The 20,768-nt window shown below is 39.6% G+C and overlaps 3 protein-coding genes across 4 annotated transcripts; all 3 read left to right on the top strand.

Annotated features, from left to right (window-relative positions):
- Nucleotides 1-1,146: 1,146 nt before the first annotated feature.
- On the top strand, nucleotides 1,147-1,641 carry LOC136441957 (zinc finger protein 177-like). Its single transcript, XM_066438522.1, has one exon. The coding sequence runs from the start codon at nucleotides 1,147-1,149 to the stop codon at nucleotides 1,639-1,641; it is 495 nt and encodes a 164-aa protein (XP_066294619.1).
- LOC136441956 (zinc finger protein 493-like) lies at nucleotides 1,536-15,836 on the top strand. Its single transcript, XM_066438520.1, has 4 exons — nucleotides 1,536-2,608; nucleotides 6,191-6,876; nucleotides 9,339-10,037; nucleotides 14,287-15,836. Exons 1-4 carry the CDS (start codon nucleotides 1,661-1,663, stop codon nucleotides 15,083-15,085), a joined length of 3,132 nt encoding a protein of 1,043 aa, XP_066294617.1. The 5' UTR covers nucleotides 1,536-1,660; the 3' UTR covers nucleotides 15,086-15,836.
- On the top strand, nucleotides 13,334-19,877 carry LOC136441412 (zinc finger protein 678-like). Of its 2 annotated transcripts, none has more exons than XM_066437696.1 (2): nucleotides 13,334-13,480; nucleotides 18,316-19,877. In XM_066437696.1, the coding sequence occupies exon 2, from the start codon at nucleotides 18,329-18,331 to the stop codon at nucleotides 19,082-19,084; it is 756 nt and encodes a 251-aa protein (XP_066293793.1). In that variant the 5' UTR covers nucleotides 13,334-13,480; nucleotides 18,316-18,328; the 3' UTR covers nucleotides 19,085-19,877. The 2 variants fall into 2 exon arrangements, with proteins under 2 accessions (XP_066293793.1, XP_066293792.1); XM_066437695.1 differs by lacking the exon at nucleotides 13,334-13,480 and adding an exon at nucleotides 17,437-17,522.
- Nucleotides 19,878-20,768: the final 891 nt, after the last annotated feature.

Here is a 20,768-nt window from a genome sequence, read left to right as displayed (position 1 = left end):
CCCGGTGTGTGTGGATCATATACATCTGTCCGGATATGAAGATTGTACTCTTTAGTACAAACCTTGCGTGTTACGTCTTGATGCGGTTTACCGGGTATGCAATACAAATCAGGGTAGCTTTGTCATTTCAATAGGCAATTTAAGCGTATCAACACTTCGGAGAAAAAGCTGCGACTAACTATCTAAACTTTTTTGCAGGCCCAGAAACTTAACCCTATCCAGACTGGGGGGGGGGGGGGGGGGCTAAAAGTGCCCGCGGCAAATTTGACATCGTATTACTGCCAAACGATGTATGCTACGACTACCAAACTTGGTGACTTTTCCTAAAATTTTGTTGGGAACAACTTTAAGCTAATGGTTAAAGTTTGTCATTTTTCATGTTGCCATGGCAACGGGTTTCTGACAGGCATTTTATGCAAAAATTATTAATTTTTTGAAAACAATGATATTTCTCAGGTTTTCTTGCACAACTACACTAGTTTTCCTACATGTATAACATTATATGTAATTAGATGTAACTTTCCTGATTTAATACTCATAATTTATGCTAATTTGATGACGTAATCAGTCAAAATCCAAGATGGCGGACTATATCACTATTTCAGGTATCAGCAGGCTTTTTTGCCTTTAAAATCGTCAATACCTGACATTTTCTTTATCAGAAACATTAAGATTAACGTTTCTAGTCCATTTTCACTGTCCTTTGGGGTCATAAGTGGAAAAAAAGGATTTTTAAAAATTTCAAAATGGCCGATCCAAGATGGCGGATCCCAAGGGATCGCTAAGAACACATGACGTCACTCTATGGCGTCATTTTGACGTGAACGTACTTACCATTGACGTTGTATGCCTTGCATACCTTAAAATGAATAATATAAACCGTTTTGTTTGATACCTTTAGATATTACGGGAATTCCCTATTTAGCCAATAAAATCACATTGAAGACGTCATAATTACGTCATATTGCGTCATAACGTCCCCAAAATTATAGGAATTATAAAACTTGACGTGAATATCACTCCCTGCAAATTTGGTGATGATACATCATACCGTTCGGAAAGTATGAGGGGGGGGAAGCCCCCCCCCCCCCCCCCCCACAGTCCCAGATATACCAAAAAAGCCCAGTCTGGATAGGGTTAATCAACATGGCAACCAAAAATGTATCTCATCTGAAACAAGACGAGAAAAGAAATGGATGTGGAGTGGATCTTCCTGATACGCAACAGTGGAACGAATGTGACAAGGAGCACACACAGATACACACCGGTAAGGAACCGTCTATGTGTGAGAACGGTCATAGGCAGTCCAACAGCCCGAGGGAACTACCGGCACTCATAAGGACTCACACTGGTAAGAAACCGTACTTGTGCAAATATTGCAATAAAAGATTCAGTCAGATGAGTAATCTGAAGAAACACACCAGGACTCACACTGGTGAGAAACCCTACACGTGTAACCAATGTAAAAAACAATTTAATGCGCTGGGTCAGCTGAAAATTCATATCAGGACTCACACTGGCGAGAAACCATGTGAAAAATGCAACAAACAATTTAGTTATCTGGGTAATATGAAGGCGCATTTAAGAACTCACACCAGTGAGAAGCCCTACACGTGTGAGCAGTGCAAAAAAACAATTTAGAGAGTTAGGTCCGCTAAAGATGCACATGAGGACTCACACCGGTGAGAAACCGTACAAATGTGAGGAGTGCAGCAAACAGTTTAGTCGGCTGAGTAATCTGAAGAAGCATATGATGGTCCATACTGGTGCAAAATCGCAAAGATGTGAGGAGTGTAGCAAACGTTTCAGTACGCTGAGTAATCTGAAGAAACGCATTCGGACTCACACCGGTGAGCAACCCTACAGGTGTGAGGAGTGCAGCAAAGGCTTTAGTGAATCGGGTTCTTTGAAGAAGCATATGAGGACTCACACTGGTGAGAAACCCTACAGATGTGAGGAGTGCAGCAGACTGTTCAGTCGGCTGAGTCATCTGAAGAACCACATGATAACTCACACTAGAGAGAAGGCGTACAGATGTGAGGAGTGCAGCAAACAGTTCGGTCGCCTGGGTGACCTGAAAGTCCATATGAGGACTCACACTGGAGAGAAAGCGTATAGATGTGAGGAGTGTAACCATCATTTCAGTGAGCTGGGTTCTCTAAGGAGACACATGAGGACCCATACTGGAGAGAAACCTTACAGATGTGGAGAGTGCAGCAAGCAGTTCAGTGAGCTGGGTGAGCTGAAGACTCATATGAGGACTCACACTGGTGAGAAGCCATACAGATGTGAGGAGTGTAGCAAACAGTTCAGCCAGCTGGGTAATCTGAAGAAGCATGTAAAAACTCACACTGGAGATAAACCCTACAGATGTGAGGAGTGCAGTAGACAGTTCCGTCAGTTGGTTGCTCTGAAGACGCACATGAGAACCCACACTGGCGAGAAACCATACAGGTGTGAGGAGTGCAACAGATGTTTCAGTGAATCGGGTTCTTTGACGAAGCACATGAGGACTCATACTGGTGAGAAACCATACAGGTGTGAGAAATGCAACAAACGTTTTGCTGAATCGGGAACTCGGAAGAAGCACATGCGGACCCACAAAACCTAAGGCCGGGAGAGGTGCAACAAACAGCATATCATATCTCAAACTTGTGAAAACCTTAACAGATGTAAGTAGTGGAGCAGACAGTCGGTCGACTGTGTTCTCTATAAAATCATCACATTAGATGTAGCCCTTAATATCATTGTATTTTTCTTTATTATTTGTGTTCTTTGTTCTGCAATTACCGCTTGCGTGTATTTGCAATAAACTTTGACTAAAATTCACACTGCAGAAAAACCATACAGATGTAAGTAGACAGATAAGTGAGCCTTTAATTCAATCTGAAGAAACTCGGTAGAACTCACACAGTTGAGAAAGCATACAGAAGTGAGAAGTACTTTAGCAAATGCTTCGGTGAGTTAGGTTTTCTGGAGAGGCATGTGTAGAACCACAAGTGTGAGAAACTGTACAGCTTTGAGGATTGTTTCAAACCGTTTAGTAAGCTGGATCTAGCGTTTATCAAGCTAAGCTAGATAATCTAATGAAGATCCAAACTGTAAAAGAACAATACATATGTGACAAGTGTAGCAGGCAGTTTTGTCAGCAAAATTCGTTAAAAAAAACACATATGACCATGAAAACATATAATGCGGGCAGTTCAGTAACTGAATGATATTGGCATTTTATAGAGGACTAAAATTTGCGATTGCAGCGTTAGTGATTTACGCCATTGAAAGTAATGACGTCACTACACGATTAGTATCTTTGTGATGTATGGCGGAGAACTTAGAAGACTCAACTCAAATTGTAAAAACGTGTCAATATGACCAAAGTAATATGGGACCCTTTATCGGCATTCGAAGTTGACATCTTCGCTTCTGTCTGTCGAAACACTTGAATTTCTCTTTAGATCTGAGTTGCTATAATTACCGTTCGTTTTAATCTTTAATCAACCTTTGTAAATAAATGACTGCAGTATTTATAATAAGATTTGGTAAAACAGTAACTAAGTAGAAATGCGTTGAACTGTTTAAACACTTGTGGGTTACTCACAAATCTAGACTTTAACGCCGTTATCCGTTAAGGATGCAATAAACCCTCAATTTCCTTGAAAACTATTTGCAACCGGGTCTCGGGTTAATTTTAACTCCGGCTTAAAAAAATCCCGGGGTCCGGCCGTGGCCAAAAATAGCCGGGTAGTCACAGGGTTACACGGGGGCCACACAAGGGTCACGTTTGAAATTTCAAATACAACAGTCCGAAAACTACTCGTTTTCTATTTGTGACCGCAGCATTAATTATCTATAGACTGTTGTCAAACGCTATAAATACTGTTATGCAAAATATTTCTCGCTTGACTTGATGTGAGCAGCTTCGCTTGTTGACCTACTTAGATTAGTCTCAATAGAATTTAGATTCTTAAAGTTAATTTAAAAGGTTTCGTGCGACTTTTATGTAGTTGGTAGTTAGTATAGACTTTTTTCAATTTGACCGTGTGTCAAAGTTACATGATTATCTGTGTTAGACTAAGTGATTAATAAAATGTCAGAACATTTTCATGACATTGTGTATGTGATCTTTCTTCCTATGACAAAAATGGTACACACAGTTGAACAAAAGTTACATGAATTTAATTTGATAATAACCTCATTGAGACCTGCTTGACTTATCTTCTTAAAAGGTTCAGAATAAAGTGATCACCTGCAGATTCAATCCGGCCGCTAGGAGTTCTTTTTGAGACTGTAACCTACAGCAACTGTACATGTCGGAAAAGTAAATAAGTTCACTGCGAAGGCTTTCATTTCACCTTTGGCACGTTAAAAACGATGGCGACATTTCAACGAAACTTTTCTGAGGAAACTTATCGAACACGTAGTCAAAAGAGGTTTTCCTTGCAATCATAAGGCTAAGTCAATAACATGCTATAAAGTATTGCATTAAACGTATTGTATTTTGAATAGAATAGAAGACGAATGTCATTTTGTGGTAGAATGTAGATTATATGCGCAAGACAGGAATGAACAATATATAAGCGTGTACGAAATCTTTTTCCCTACTTCACACATATAAGTACTGTACAAAAATTCATATTCCTAATGCGACTATACAAACCTCCCATTGAAAAACATGTCTGTTCTTTTATATCTACTATAACCAAAAAGCGAGGAGAAGTAGAATTTATCTAAAGATAGTCATATTCTTTTTGTATCTGTTAACTGTACTTGTTCTTTTGTTTTGTTGTGACCTATACTTAGCCAAGTGTGGCAGAAATGTGCAATAAAGGTATTCATTCATTAAACAAATCATCTCAACACTAGATTTCAAAGATGAGCATTTCGTACCCTATAGGCAAAGTTTTCTTGATCATTTTGAAACTTGAAGGTAATATTTGGAGCACCCGGAATAATTTCCTCATTAATGTCATGTAATCCTTTTATTTTCCGTGATATTTTTTGTTATCTCATCTCGAGCGTTGTCAGTAATCTTCGCTTAGAAATCTGCATATAAACTTTGTACCTCCCTTTATTTTATGATCAAGTATAAAACACTAAACGGTTTAATCCACTAACTCTGGTGGGATGTAAATGTATCATAATTTGACTACTCTGCTTCTGTCATTTCTGACTCGAGGGTCTGTGTCAATATAAAATTCAGAATCATACATCTGTTTTAAATGAAGGTAACCATCATTTATACGTTTATGAAGGTTAAACATCCAGGTAAACAATATATAAATACAATTCAACTCTACAAATTGATAAAATTCGGAGATTTCATTCCGGTCGTTCGAGTGACATCCTTCACTCTTTGTGAGCGTCACTAAAATGAACTGACAAAACGAATACAATGCTAGTAACTCTTAACTCGGAAAACCGGTTGAACATGTAAAGAACACCAACTCGTACGAAACGTATGCAAATGACATTAAAATGTAAAACATGTTAGGATAGGTCCTATGACAGACAATACCATATAGGAACAAAGCAGGGTCCCATGTACTGGACATTGATTAGAAGAGTGATGGATGTCACTCGAAACGTCCGGAATCAAATCTCCGAATTTCTTTCGGTTGTAAAGTTTGAAATGCTTTTATGTAACCATCCTTCATACTACTGCAAAGAAACAATATTCATTTTCCCCTGGGAAATGCCCCCCTCCCCCCTATTCACGTCTACCCTTCACGAAGTTCGTGCGTACTACACTGTTTGGACCTTCAGTATCTTTGATATATCGGCCATAAACATATCCTCCTTGCTACAGCAGCACTTTACCGTTTGTACGCTGGATAGGTCGGTCAAATGTTGGACAAGTCAAGTCCTTGCGGCCTGAAAACAAACCGCAAGTGTAATGATCGCAGCCAGTAACGTGTCTATATAACCTGCGGACGTGATAGAAAAATGGAGCACAGCAACCCTACAATTCCTACCTAGCCGATAACTCCACTCTAATGGTTGTTCCCTATTGGTCGGTTTTCTTGAATATCAATTGAATCCTCCCTTTATAAGGGTATAGATATGTTTGTCTAACTCTTACACTCATTTCAATGATGAACAACAACGTGATCGGCAAGGCAGGGCTGAGCGCTCTCTTTCCTCCTAGACGGAAAGAGGACTCGCTACACGACCATGTTGGGTCATGATACAGCGAGTGAAGAATGACTTCTTCAAGGGGCTGGATGACGAGCAGCTGATGTGTTTTCCAGATCACGTCAGACCCCGTGTGCCGGTGACGGAGGAGGTCTACCGGGCATTCGTAACCAAGAGTGCCCGATGCCGCTCCCGTAAGCTTGTCTATGCTTACGAAGCAGAGGAGGCGTGGGGGGCTGAGTTCCGGGAGAAGCTAGACAAACCAAAAGCAGAAGGTGGCTTTGGCACCCTGGAGGCAGCCCTCAAGGAAGCGGAGCGGCTGTGGCGGGAAAACAGCCCGGCTTATCAGGGCTACCGGTCGGTAGCAATGCCGGGCAAGCTCGCGAACGGCTGTCGAAATATGCGGCGAACGAGGCTGGAGGGGGACAGCGAAGCAGACTACAGGAGGCGTCTACGGGAGGCGAGAGAAGCGGCGGCGGCAGCCAATAGAAGCCGCAAAGAACGAGTGGTAAGGGAGTATCGAAGAAAACAATCCGTTATCCTGTGGCAAACGTTAAGACCTGTCATCCACGCCCTCGCCAACAGGCTCTCTGAGGAAGGAGCGGCGGTTAGAGAGCTTCAGGACGAGGGTGTGCGGCAGGAAATAGCCAACCACGTTGATGGATACATTCCACCACGGGACGATACGTCAGCACTGTTGGATCGCGTCCTCTTAGAGGTGCAGCGCCAGCTCTTGGATACAGAGTAGGTCTGGTGCCCTCTCAAACAACCGGCCCTTTTCAGGGCCACTAAAACAATTAAAAAGGAACTGTATCCATCACAAACATTAAAAAAAATATGTCCATCCATGATAACAGCAGGTCTATGGGGAAGCCCAATCGTTGTTAATAGAAGCTCTACATAGATGTTTCCTACATTACGATAACGCTTAAGGCCAACATTAAACTGGGAACATCATTATAACTCTAATCGAAGCTGAAGTACGTTATGTTTGTGCTATAGATGACTTTTTTGTGATTATTGTGAAACTTGTTGATACTATTTTACATTCTACATATGCTTTTTTCACTCCCGTATGCAAATAAGGGTATGCTTGTCTGATTCCTACTCGACTCTTATTTCATAATTAAAAACAGTCGGTTTTACGGCTCTAAAAAAACTGCTGAAGTCAGAATGAATCAAATCGACCTTTTATATTCACTGCTTACTATCCTGTGAGTTTGGTGATCCGAAAGTTTAACACATGTGATCTCGATTGATAGTTAAGTTGTTTGGTATGACAAAAACTGTCGTGAAAAATACTAGTCTTTCTAATGGTGAACATTGAATTAAACACTCGTGGTTGGATGGAATTTAGAATAAGACGTTGGCGATATAACATCCATGTAAACCTATAATCATCATCATGTCGGGTGGGTTGCAAACAGACCTATAAAGTCTTGTCGTTTTAGAGGCAGATATGTCCGTGTACTACTGAGAAAAGAATATTTTCTGCATTATGAGTACACTTATCCAACCAATAGGCTTAATAAACCTTCCAACTCGTTCAAGCAAAGAAATGTCAATAAAAGCGTACTAGGCTACTAGATATTTCAGTAGCACCAGTGAACTAAAGAAACGCATGCCGACTCACACAGGTGAGAAACAGCATGCGCGCTTGTGCAACAATAGCTTCCATCAGCTGAGGTGGCAGCAGACAAGAGTAGCAAAGGAAATGTGTTACGGGACCAGCGAAAAGACCAGGAACTATTCTAACACCAACTTGAGATGATGTGCGTTTTGTTTTGCCTTATATCGCATGTAAATATTTTGACATTTGAATATGTTTGAAACACCTCGAAAGGAGCATCCTAATGTCACCAATGTTTTCCGGTTCCGTGATCATTTGCTGTCCTCTTCGATGTTGTCTGCAACCTCTGTATGCTAATCAGCGAATTGAATATTGTACCTCCTTTTGTATTATAATCAAGAGTAACACACCAAACCGGTTTTATTCACCAACTCCGTCATTATGTAAACCCGTCATTGGCAGATTCTGACATAACTGACTCTGAGACCTGTGTGTGTACAGTCCGTTGGAGCGTTGTATTTCGGTAAGTATTGCCTTGATTATATTTCTAATATGCTGAGATAGCTTGTGTGGATCATGTTCTCTGACAGTAAAACAAAAAGCCATTGTAAACATACAGGCAATTGTCACTTTTTAAACACCAGCAAGGATTCTTAATAACATAAGCTTTATCAGGCTTACAATGTATGGAGATCTTGAAGCATTAAACTAAATCTGTGATCGCGAGTAAGCGAATGCCGCATGACTTCTGTATGCTTCGGAACAATATTTTCTTAAGACGCTTCAAAAGTCAATAATGATTTTATCTTTTGATAAACAAACCAGTCTCATTTTTGAGTCATGCTTTGCGATGTAGAATTTTATGTTCATTTAAAAGTCATTTGCGTTTACTACACATACAAACGAGTTGTCAGCAATCTTTTGCTCTTAACTGTAACCCACGTGTAACAATTAGGTTAACACCAAACAAATTCGAATTTGACCTTTGTTCTGTAATCTACTGTAGTCTCCCAAACCGGTTTTACCACCCTAATAGCTCGTACAATCTACTTGTCTAAACTAGTTTTCTCTGGTGGCAGCTGTTTTTCTTACTTCATATTGATGTAAGAGCTTTCCTGTCTGAATAAACATCAGACTGATTTTGATGTTCACTTATCAAGGTTGAACGTACGCATGTAATTTAAACTGCACATTGTTTCTTTTGCTGAATGAATTGGCTATCGATCTCGATTTCTAGTTTACATGTGGGGGGTTACAGGCAAATGTTTAGAAGAACGAAATACGACATGTCCAGGTCTTCAGGTGTTCTCTTTGTGTAGACTTTCAGGCATATATCTGAGAGACAGATGAGTTGGCTATCTTGATTAATAGGTTTAATTGTCCACATTGGATTCAACCCTGATGGTTGATGGAAATAAAGGATAAAATGGATTGACGATGTAACTTCATTTCAACCTATACAGTGTTATTAGAGCCAAAAAATATGACTTGTGAATTACTAAGGCAAGATTTTCTTCTTTGCGAGTGATGTAAGAATATACTTATGGCCAATTTTGCGGCTAATTTGAATTTCCCTGGGTGTCTGTCATATATACAAAAACTAGTGAATAAGTATTAAATTGTCCTTCAGGCCCTGAAACTTAATCGACATGGCAGCCAAAACAGGTTCTCACCTGAAACAAGACGAGGACATGGATGCGCGTGGAGATGACCTTCATCATCCCCATCAGTGGAACGAGCAACCCTACATGTGTGAGGAGAGCAGCAGGCGGTTCAGTTATCAGAGTTCTCTAAAGTTACATATGAGGACTCACAATGGAGAGAAACCTTACAGGTGTGAAGAGTGCAGCAGGCAGTTCGGTCGACTGAGTCATCTAAAAAGCCACATGATAACTCACACCGGAGAGAAGCCGTACAGATGTGAGGAGTGCAGCAAACAGTTTGGTCGGCTTGGAGATCTGAAGAAGCATATTAGGACTCACACTGGAGAGAAAGCGTATAGATGTGAGGAGTGCAACAATCATTTCCGTGAGCTGGGTTCTCTAAGGAAGCACATGAGGACCCACACTGGAGAGAAACCTTACAGATGTAAGGAGTGCAGCAAGCAGTTCAGTGAGCTGGGACATCTGACAAAACATATGAGGACTCACACTGGTGAGAAGCCGTACAGATGTGAGGAGTGTAGCAAACAGTTCAGCCAGCTGAGTAATCTGAAGAGGCACATGAGGACTCACACTGGAGAGAAACCGTACAGATGTGAGGAGTGCAACAAAGAGTTCAGTCTGCTCGGTAATTTGAAGAGACACGTAAAGACACACGCTGGTGGAGGGAATCTGTGAAAAGGACAAAAACTTTCAAAAAAGTTTCAATTAATCCAATTAACTTCCCAAATCAAGTGAAAGTGGTCAATCAACAATGATTGTGAAGACTGCATTGAGTGATTCAGCACTTTGGGGAAGTCAGAAAATACATATATTGAAAGAAAGCCACATAAATGAAGTTTGCCTGTGTTCGGCAATAGGGTACGGGGCTAGTTTTTAAATTAACCTTGTTGACCTGTTTAGATTAGTCCCAATATAATACATGAACTTCTTTAACCCTCAAACCACCGTATGGGGTCAAAACTGACCCCAGGCGTATATCAACATGTGCCATTTTGACATTCTGAGTCGAAAACAAAATTACTTCTATGAGTTTTTTTTGGATATATGTATTATAACTTCTCAAGTTTTTACCAAGATTGGCTCATTGTTGATTAAGTTATCCTAGAAAGTTTACGCATGGTCCGGTGGGGTCAAAACTGGCCCCCAGCAAAATCTGCACTCATATTCCCCATTGTTTGATACTGGTCATCTAGCAACATGTATGATAAGGGTTATTATGATCATAGTTACAAAATATAGTTTTTTAGAAACGTGAGAAAAGCTATATTTTTAATGGACGTAAATATTGATGACGTTGCGACGTATCATGACGTCATTTATGTGATTTTATTGACGAAAACCAACAAATTGGTTATTTTCATATAACTCAAAGGTACACGATAAAACTTAAATAGAAATTATGTATGATAAATCATAATATATCCAAAAACGTTATTTGTAGATGACAAAATGACGTCATAAAAATTTTATTCATATCAGGTTACACTAGCGAATTCCGCCATCTTGGTTCCGCCATCTTGAATTTTTTCAAATTCATTTTTTTCATCATATAACCTAATAGCACAATAAAAAAATGGACCAAAACGTTATATTAAGAATGTTTCTGTTTGAATGAACATGTTAATGATGAAATTTGAGGTTGAAATAGCCAGTTATAGCTAATCTAATCATATCTTCCGCCATCTTAGATTTTGACCGATGACGTAATCAAATATGCATTAATTATAAATATTAAATCATAAAAGTGATAGTGAATTACATTGGTTTGTATTTATATAAGAACATAAGTGTAGTTTAAAAAGACAGCTCTAGAATTACATTGTAAAATCCAAAATTAGCGACTTTTTCCAAATATGGCTCTCAGAAACCGGTTGCCATAGCAACATGAAAACATTAATGAGTATTTCATTAAATTCAAATTGTTGCCAACGAAATTTTAGCAACGGTGACCAAGTTTGGTTCTTATAGCGTAAGACATTCAGATGATAAATGACATCAAGTGTTGGCGCAGGCCTCAAAAGAGCCCGCTTGTCTGAATAGCGTAAGTTGCAAAAGACGATGTTTCCTATTTTTGCATAAATTATGATAAAAAGCAGAAATTATTACAACCTAATCATGTCAAACTGTCCCTTACAGATTGCTTAAACTACTAGTATACATATATACAAACCACAAAAATAGTCACCAATAAAGCTGTATTTGTAGAAAACATTGTGGGGTCAGTTTTGACCCCATACGGTAAGATTAGTCGTAAAAAAGCTACGGTGGTTTGAGGGTTAAGTTCATTCAAAATTATTCTTACGACTTGTATGCAGTTGCTAGTATTACATCTATAAATCAGTTGCTAGTATTACATCTATGGATTTGTCCATGTGTCGAAACTGCATGTTCATTTGTGTTTGTGATTAATAAAAGGTGAAACCATTTTCATGTGTACGTGATCTTTCCTTCCTATGAGAAAAATAGTTCACACGGTTAAGCGAAGCGTCAATACGTTGATTCAATTTAACAGCAACCTCATCGACCCCTGATTGACTTATACAAAAATTTCACAACAAAATGGGCCACTGTGGTTTAAAACGGGCCGCTAGAGGCCCTTGTTAAGTCTGTAACCTACCTGTAACAAAGTACATAGAATGATCTTTCTATGTATTTCTGTCGGAAAAGCAAATAATCACACTGCAAACTAAGCCTTTTGTTTCACATTCGGAACGTTAACCAGTTAAGAACGTAGTCGATGCTGATGGAATAAGGGACGTTAAAACTTAATGGACTGGTGCGCTGGACTGAATCCAATTACTAGTATATGGAACTAAATCCAGTGAAATGCAAAGTAATCGTAATATGTTTCACGAGAAATCCACCTCCACAGTTGTCTGTAGGACCATCAGTTTTGGAATTAGTTCAGTTTGCTACAGTTCTAGGCGTGATCCTGCAAGCCGATTTCAAGTGGTCCGCTCATGTAAACTTGATAGTTAACAAACTTAATCTAACCGTAGACTCTATCTGGTACGTGTCCTAAAGAAACACGGACTTGTTGACCATGACTTAACGCTTGCTTACTGTGGAATTTTGAATGGCTCTTGCCAATCACGTAATCAAATCACAAGGCTAAGTCAACAACATGCTACAACGTATTGCATTAAACAAATAATTCCGACACTAGATTTCAAGGATGACCATTTCGTGCCCTATATGTGAAGTTTTCTTGATCATTTTGAAACTTGACGGTAATGTTTGAAGAACTCGGAAATAAAAAAATCCTAATTTCCTATTATGTAAAAAAATCATTTGATTTTCCGTGATTATTTGTTGTCCCATCTCAAGCGTTGTCTGTATTCTCCGCTTGCAAATTTGCATGTTGAAATCTTTACAGTGGGGAAGCTTTAGACTTTTACATAATCATACATAGACGTTCGCTACATTACCATAACGCTTAACCCCTACATGTGTTACACTAAAGAACATCACCATACCCCCGATCGAAACTGATGTACGTTGTGTTTGCGCTTTAGGTGACTTTTCTGTGATTATTGTGAAACTTGTTGATAATAATCAAAACACATAAAAAATCAATTCGACATGCTCTTTCTCAGTCACGTATGCAAATCAGGTTATGTCTGTCTAATTCCTACTCGGCTTTCGTTTCATAATCAAAAATAGCCGGTTTTAGGACCCATGTAACACAAAAGTTTATGTGGTTCCTAAATGAACATCGGAATAATCAAATCAATATTTTCTATTCACTACTAACTATCCTGTAGATTTCGGAGATGATACTCAGTGTGATTGCCTTGTAGTGCATGAAATTATTTTGACATTTGAATAGGTTTGAAACGCCTCGAAATGTCACCAATGTTTTCAAGTTCCGTAATCATTTGCTGTCCTCCCTAATGTTGTCTGTAACTTCCATATGCAAATCAGCGTTACAAACATTGTACCTCCTTTTGTTTCATAATCAAGAGTAACACACAAAACCGGTTTTATTCACCAACTCCGTCATTATATAAACCCGCCATTGGCTGCTTCTGCTATTACCGACTCGGCAGACGTGAAGACCTGTGTGTGTACCGCCGTGAAAATATCGTGCAGTCCTTTGGAGCGTTGTGTTTTGGTAAGTACTGCCTTAATTACATGTCTAAGTTGCTGTGATTGCTTGTGCGGATCCATTACACTGATAGTATTAAAGAAAGACATGTACAAGGCAAGCATACAGGTAACAATCACTATTCCGAGACCAGCAAGGAGCTTTATCAGGCTTACAATGTATATAGATATGGAAGCACTAAACTAAATTTTGATCTGTGATCGAGGATTTTATAAAACGTGGGTTTTATCCGCGCTAAGGAATGAGGCTTTTAGCCGTCCTAGATCCTGTCCGCGACGAGGCTTTTAGCCGTGCGTACTGTCCGTGACGAGGCTTTCAGCCGTGCTCGCTTACGAGACCTTGAACATGTTGAAGGGTGCTCGGTACAGAGGCTTTAAGCAACGCTGTCCGTCTTTACTTTTGGCCGTGCGGGTTGAAACAAGGCTAAAGCCGTGTTTGTGCCAATATATCTAAGCCGGTGTGGAGTCTTTTTTAGAATCATCAATGTCTGCGATCCATAGAATGCTCAACGACTTCGAATTCTCTTTCAAGAATTTCAAAATTGCAGACGACAAAAAGGAATAAGTTGGATTTTCCCTTTTAGATTTGGACCTCGTTCTATCAATTGGGATCCGCCGTCTTGGATCGGTCATTTTGAAAGTTTTGATGTTCTCATGGGCCGAGAAAGTATGTGAAAAGGTTGATGATTTAAAAAATAGCATTCCAAAACTAATGGCTGATTTCTACATACCGTTTCTTTCCTTGTACTGTATTTCCGATCTCCATGTTTTGTCCATAAAACTCATATTGATTACTCCAACATTTCTTTACAGGTATTGCATTGTCATGGAGAGCAGGATTGGGATCAGAGAATACGAAGATAGATATGGGAACAAACAAGAAGTTTCCACCAGTTACCCGTATGGGAATGAGAAGAGCAACAAAATTCACGCTCATTTACAGTCGCCTCATAAGCACATTGGGACTCACACTGGTGAGAAACCCAATAAGTTTGAGGAGTGCAACAGACTCTTCAGTAAGCTGAGTAATCTAAAGAGGCATTTGATGTCCCACACTGGAGAAAAACCCTACAGATGTGAAGAGTGTAACAGACAGTTCGGCCGGCTGAGTTCTCTGACGAAGCATATCCGGATTCATACTGGAGAGAAACCGTACAGATGTGAGGGATGCAAAAAACAGTTCAGTGAACTGGGCTCTCTAAAGAGACATGTGAGGACTCATACTGGAGAGAAGCCGTATAGATGCGAGGTGTGTAGCCGGCAGTTCAGTCTACTGGGTGATCTAAAGAGACATGTGAGGATTCATACTGGAGAGAAACCGTACGATTGTGAGGAGTGTAGCAGGCAGTTCATTCAACTGGGTGACCTGAAGAGGCATATTATGAGGACTCACACTGGAGAGAAACCGTACAGATGTGAGGAGTGCAGCAAACAGTTTAGTGAGCTGGATTCTCTGAAGACCCATATGAGGACTCATACTGGAGAGAAACCATATAGTTGTGACGAGTGCAACAAACAATTCAGTCAGCTTGGTAATTTGAAGAGACACGTTAAGACACACACTGGTGGAAGGACAAAAAAACTTTCAAAAAGTGTCTGTAAACCCAATTAACTTGCCGACTTAAAGTGGTCAACCGAAAATGATTGTGAAGAGCATTGAGTGATTCGGCAGTTTGGTGGGATCAGAAAAGACATCTATTGAAAGAAAGCCACATAAATGAAGTTTGCTTGTGCTCGACTATAGAATAGGGGACTATTGACTAAATTAATCTAATGGCTGACTTGTAAGCTCAGAGCGGTCCACCAAAAACGATAATGAATACTACATTGAGCAAATTGCCAGTCCGACAGAAGGCAGAGAAAGGTATATTGAAAAAAGTCACATAAATGAAGTTTGCTTGTGTTCGACTATAGGATATGGAGCTATTCAAAATGTAAGTTGTATTTGATTGGGCCTGGCTACAATCTCGTCACCGTTGTACAGGGGATGCCTCTGTTAGCGGGTCTCGGGTTGATTTTAACTCCGAGTTAGAATAATCTAGGGGCTTGGTCGTGCATTAACTACTCGACAGTGTCCCTTTTTTTTCAATTGTGCTCGTAGCATCACTAGTATGTACATTGTTGTCGAATGTTATAGGCAATGTAAGTTAAAAACCTCTCTCCCTTGATTCTATGTGTGTAGCTTGTGGACCTATTTAGATTAGTCCCAATGTTATACACCAATATCTTTTAAGTTAATTCAAATTGTTTCTTACGACTTGTATGCAGTTGCTAGTATTATATGTAATAGGCTATCTTAAATTTGTCAGTGTGTCTAAAGTTCTTGTTCATTTGTGTTAGTGATGAATAAAGGTGAAATTATTTTCACGTGTACGTTATCTTTCATTCATATGAGAAAAGTAGTACAGACGGTTAAACGAAGCGTCAATAGGTGGATTTAATTTGAAAGCAACCTCATCGACCTCTGCTTGATTTATACTAACAATTTCACAACAAAATGGGCCACTGTAGTTTTAAACGGGCCGCTAGAGGCCATTGTTAAGTCTGTAACCTACCTGTAACAAAGTTCATAGAATGATCTTTCTATGGATTTCTGTCGGAAAAAGAAATAATCACACTGCAAACTAATGCATTTATTTCACATTTGGCAAGTAAAGCGGTTAAGAACGTAGTCGATGTTGATAAAATACGGGACGTTAAAACTTAATGGACTGGTGTGCTGGACTGGATCCAATTACTAGCATATGGAACTTAATCCATGGAAATGAAATGTAATGGTAATATGTTTCACGAGAAAACAACCTCCACCTCCACAGTTGTCTGTAGGACCATCAGTTTTGGAATTAGTTCACTTTTCTACAGTTCTAGGCGTGATCCTGCAAGCCGATTTCAACTGGTCCACTCATGTAAACTTGGTACTTAACAAAGCTAACCGTAGGATTTAGCTGGTACGTGTCCTAAAGAAACACGAACTTGTTGACCACGACTTAACGCTAGCTTTCTGTGGTTTTGTAAGGCCACTGCCAATAGCGTAATCAAATCACAAGTCCACAACATGTTACAACGTGTTGCATTAAACAAATAATTCCGACACTAGATTTCAAGGATGACCATGTCTCACCCTATATGTGAAGTTTTCTTGATCAATTTGAAATTTGACGGTAATGTTTGAAGAAAACGGAAATAAAAAAATCCTAATTTCTTATTATGTAAAAAAATCATTTGATTTTCCGTGATTATTTGTTGTCCCATCCCTAGCGTTGTCTGTAGTCTCCGCTTGCAAATTTGCATATTGAAATCTGTACAGTGGGGAAGCTTTAGACTTTTACATAAAATCATACATAGACGTTCGCTACATTACCATAACGCTTAACCCCTACATGTGTTACACTAAAGAACATCACCATACCCCCGATCGAAACTGATGTACGTTGTGTTTGCGCTTTAGGTGACTTTTCTGTGATTATTGTGAAACTTGTTGATAATAATCAAAACACATAAAAAATCAATTCGACATGCTCTTTCTGAGTCTCGTATGCAAATCAGGTTATGTTTGTCTGATTCCTACCCGGCTTTCGTTTCATAATCACAAATAGCCGGTTTTAGGACCCATGTAACACAAAAGTTTATGTGGTTCCTAAATGAACATCGGAATAATCAAATCAATATTTTCTATTCACCACTAACTATCTTGTAGATTTCGGAGATGATACTCAGTGTGATTGCCTTGTAGTGCATGAAATTATTTTGACATTTGAATAGGTTTGAAACACCTCGAAATGTCACCAATGTTTTCAAGTTCCGTAATCATTTGCTGTCCTCCCTAATGTTGTCTGTAACTCCCATATGCAAATCAGCGTTACAAACATTGTACCTCCTTTTGTTTCATAATCAAGAGTAACACACCAAACCGGTTTTATTCACCAGCTCCATCATTATATAGGCCCGTCATTGGCTCCTTCTGCCATTACCGACTCTGCAGACGTGGAGACCTGTGTGTGTGTGTCGCCGTGAAAACATCGTGCAGCCCTTTGGAGCGTTGTATTTCGGTAAGTACTGCCTTAATTACATGTCTTAGTTGCTGAGATAGCTTGTGCGGATCCATTACACTGATAGTATTAAAGAGAGACAAGGCAAGCTATCCGGGTAACAATCACTATTCCGAGACCAGCAAGGAGCTTTATCAGGCTTACAATGTATGTTGATATTGAAGCACTAAACTAAATTTTGATATGTGATCGAGGATTTTATAAAACGAGGGTTTTATCCGCGCTAAGGAATGAGGCTTTTATCCGTCCTAGATCCTGTCCGCGACGAGGCTTTTAGCCGTGCTGTCCGTGACGAGGCTTTCAGCCGTGCTCACTTACGAGACCTTTGTAATTAGCCGCGCTCGGTAACGAGGCTTTTAGCAACGCTGTCCGTCTTTACTTTTGGCCGTGCGGGTTGAAACAAGGCTAAAGCCGTGTTTGTGCCAATATATCTAAGCCGGTGTGGAGTCCTTTTTAGAATCATCAATGTCTGCGATCCATAGAATGCTCAACGACTTCGAATTCTCTTTCAAGAATTTCAAAATTGCAGACGACAAAAAGGAATAAGTTGGATTTTCCCTTTTAGATTTGGATCTCGTTCTATCTATTGGGATCCGCCATCTTGGATCGGTCATTTTGAAAGGTATGATGTTCTCACTGGCCGAGAAAGCATGTGAAAAGGTTGATAATTAGAAAAATAGCATTCCAAAACTAATGGCTGATTTCTACATACCATGTCTTTCCTTGTACTGTTGTTTCCGATCTGCATGTGGTACCTAAAACTCATATCGATAACTCCACCATTTATTTACAGGTATTGCATTGTCATGGAGAGCAGGATTGAAATCGGAGAATACGAAAATAGAAATGGGAACAAACGAGAAGTTTCCACCAGTTACCCGTATGGGAATGAGAAGAGCAACAAAATTCTCGCTCATATCCAGTCGCCTCATAAGCACATGGGGACTCACAGTGGTGAGAAACCCTATAAGTGTGAGGAGTGCAACAGACTTTTCAGTAAGCTGAGCAATCTAAAGAGGCATTTGATGTCCCACACTGGAGAAAAACCCTACAGATGTGAAGAGTGCAACAAACAGTTCAGTGAACTGGGCTCTCTAAAGAGACATGTGAGGACTCATACTGGAGAGAAGCCGTATAGATGCGAGGTGTGTAGCCGGCAGTTCAGTCTACTGGGTGATCTAAAGACGCATATGAGGATTCATACTGGAGAGAAACCGTACGATTGTGAGGAGTGTAGCAGGCAGTTCATTCAACAGGGTGATCTGAAGAGGCATATCATGAGGACTCATACTGGAGAGAAACCGTACAGATGTGAGGAGTGCAGCAAACAGTTTGTGGAGCTGGGTTCTCTGAAGGCCCATATGAGGACCCATACTGGAGAGAAGCCGTACAAGTGTGAGGAGTGTAGCAGGCAGTTCAGTTGGCTGGGTTCTCTGAAGACCCATATGAGGACTCATACTGGAGAGAAACCATATAGATGTGACGAGTGCAACAAGCGGTTCAGTCGGCTTGGTAATTTGAAGAGACACATAAAGACACACATTGGGGGAAGGGATCTGTGAAGACAAAAACTTTCAAAAAGTTTCAATTAATCTTATCAACTTCCAAAGTCAAGTCAAAGTGGTCAACAAAAAATGATTGTGAAGACTGCATTGGGCGTTTCGGTAGTTTCGGGGATCAGAAAAGACATACATGTACATTAAAAGAAAGCCGCATAAATGAAGTTTGCCTGTGCTCGGCTATAGGGTACGGGGCTAGTTACTAAATTAACATGATGACTGACTCGCGAGCTTAGAGCGGTCCACCCAAAACGATCATGAATACTACATTGAGCAAATCGCCAGTAGAACAGACGGCGGAAAAGGTGTACTAGAAAAAGTCACAAAAAAGTTTGATTGTGTCCAACAATAGGATATGAGGCTATTTAGAATGTAAGTTACATTTCATAGGGCCTGGCTACATTCTCGTCACCAATGTACAGGGAACGCCTCTATTTGTTAGTGGGTCTCGGGTTGAATTTAAATCCGAGTTAGAATAATTCATGGATGGTCTCTTTTATTTATCAATTGTGCTCGTAGCATCACTAGTGTGTATATTGTTGTTAAATGTTATAGATACTGTAAGAAAAAAATCTCTCTCCCTTGACTCTACGTGTCTAGCTTGTTGACCTATATAGATTAGTCCCAATATAATACACGAATATCTTTAAGCTAATTCAAAAGTTTTCTTATAACTTGTATGCAGTTGCTAGTATTACATCTAAAAATCAGTTGCTAGTATTACATCTATGAATATGTCCATGTGTCGAAATTTCTTGTTAATTTGTGTTTGTGATGAATAAAAGGTGAAACCATTTTCATGTGTACGTGATCTTTCCTTCTTATGAGAAAAATAGTACACACGGTTAAACGAAGCGTCAAAACGTTGATTTGATTTGACAGCAACCTCATCGACCCCTGCTTGACTTATACTAAAATCTACCTGTAACAAAGTACATAGAATGATCTTTCTATGGATTTTTGTCGAAAAAGCAACTGCACTGCAAACTAAGGCTTTTATTTCACATTTGGCATGTTAACCGGTTAACGTGCCAAACGTAGTCGATGTTAATGGACTAAGAGACGTGAAAACGTAATAGACTGGTGCCCTGGACTGAATCCAATAGATAGTACATTGAACTTAATCCTCTCTGTCAAACATTGATATGCAAATTCCGTTCTGGTCCTTTTTTTCCTCTCTGTCAAACATTGATATGCACATTCCGTTCTAGTTCTTTCTTTTCTGGCGTTATTCCATTGTTTTTCTATGTTACATTATGTTATTTTTATGTTTTATTCATTTTGTTATCTGAAATCAGTTGTAATAAGCTAGTATTTCCAAGCATTTAGTTACGTTTACTTTGTATTATTATTCAATTACAGTTTGCGTTACTTTAGTTATAAGGCCATTGCCAATCACCTAACCAAATCAAAGGGCTAAGTCAACAACATGCTACATCGTATTGCATTGAACAAATTATTCCGACACTAGATTTAAAGGATGATCATTTCGTGCCCCATATGTGAAGTTTTCTTGATCATTTTGAAACTTGACGGTAATGTTTGAAGCACCCAGAAATAAAAATAATCATAATTTCCCAATATGTCTAAAAATCCTTTCATTTTCCGTGATCATCTCTAGCGTTGTCTGTATTCTTCGCTTGCAAATCTGCATATTAAAATCTGTACAGTGGGGAAGCTTTAGACG

The sequence above is a fragment of the Branchiostoma lanceolatum genome, chromosome 9 (genome assembly GCF_035083965.1).
Source record: "Branchiostoma lanceolatum isolate klBraLanc5 chromosome 9, klBraLanc5.hap2, whole genome shotgun sequence".
In the NCBI taxonomy this organism is placed as follows: Eukaryota; Metazoa; Chordata; class Leptocardii; order Amphioxiformes; family Branchiostomatidae; genus Branchiostoma; species Branchiostoma lanceolatum.
Note: the sequence above shows the minus strand (reverse complement) of the source record. Positions and strands in the feature narration are given on the sequence as shown.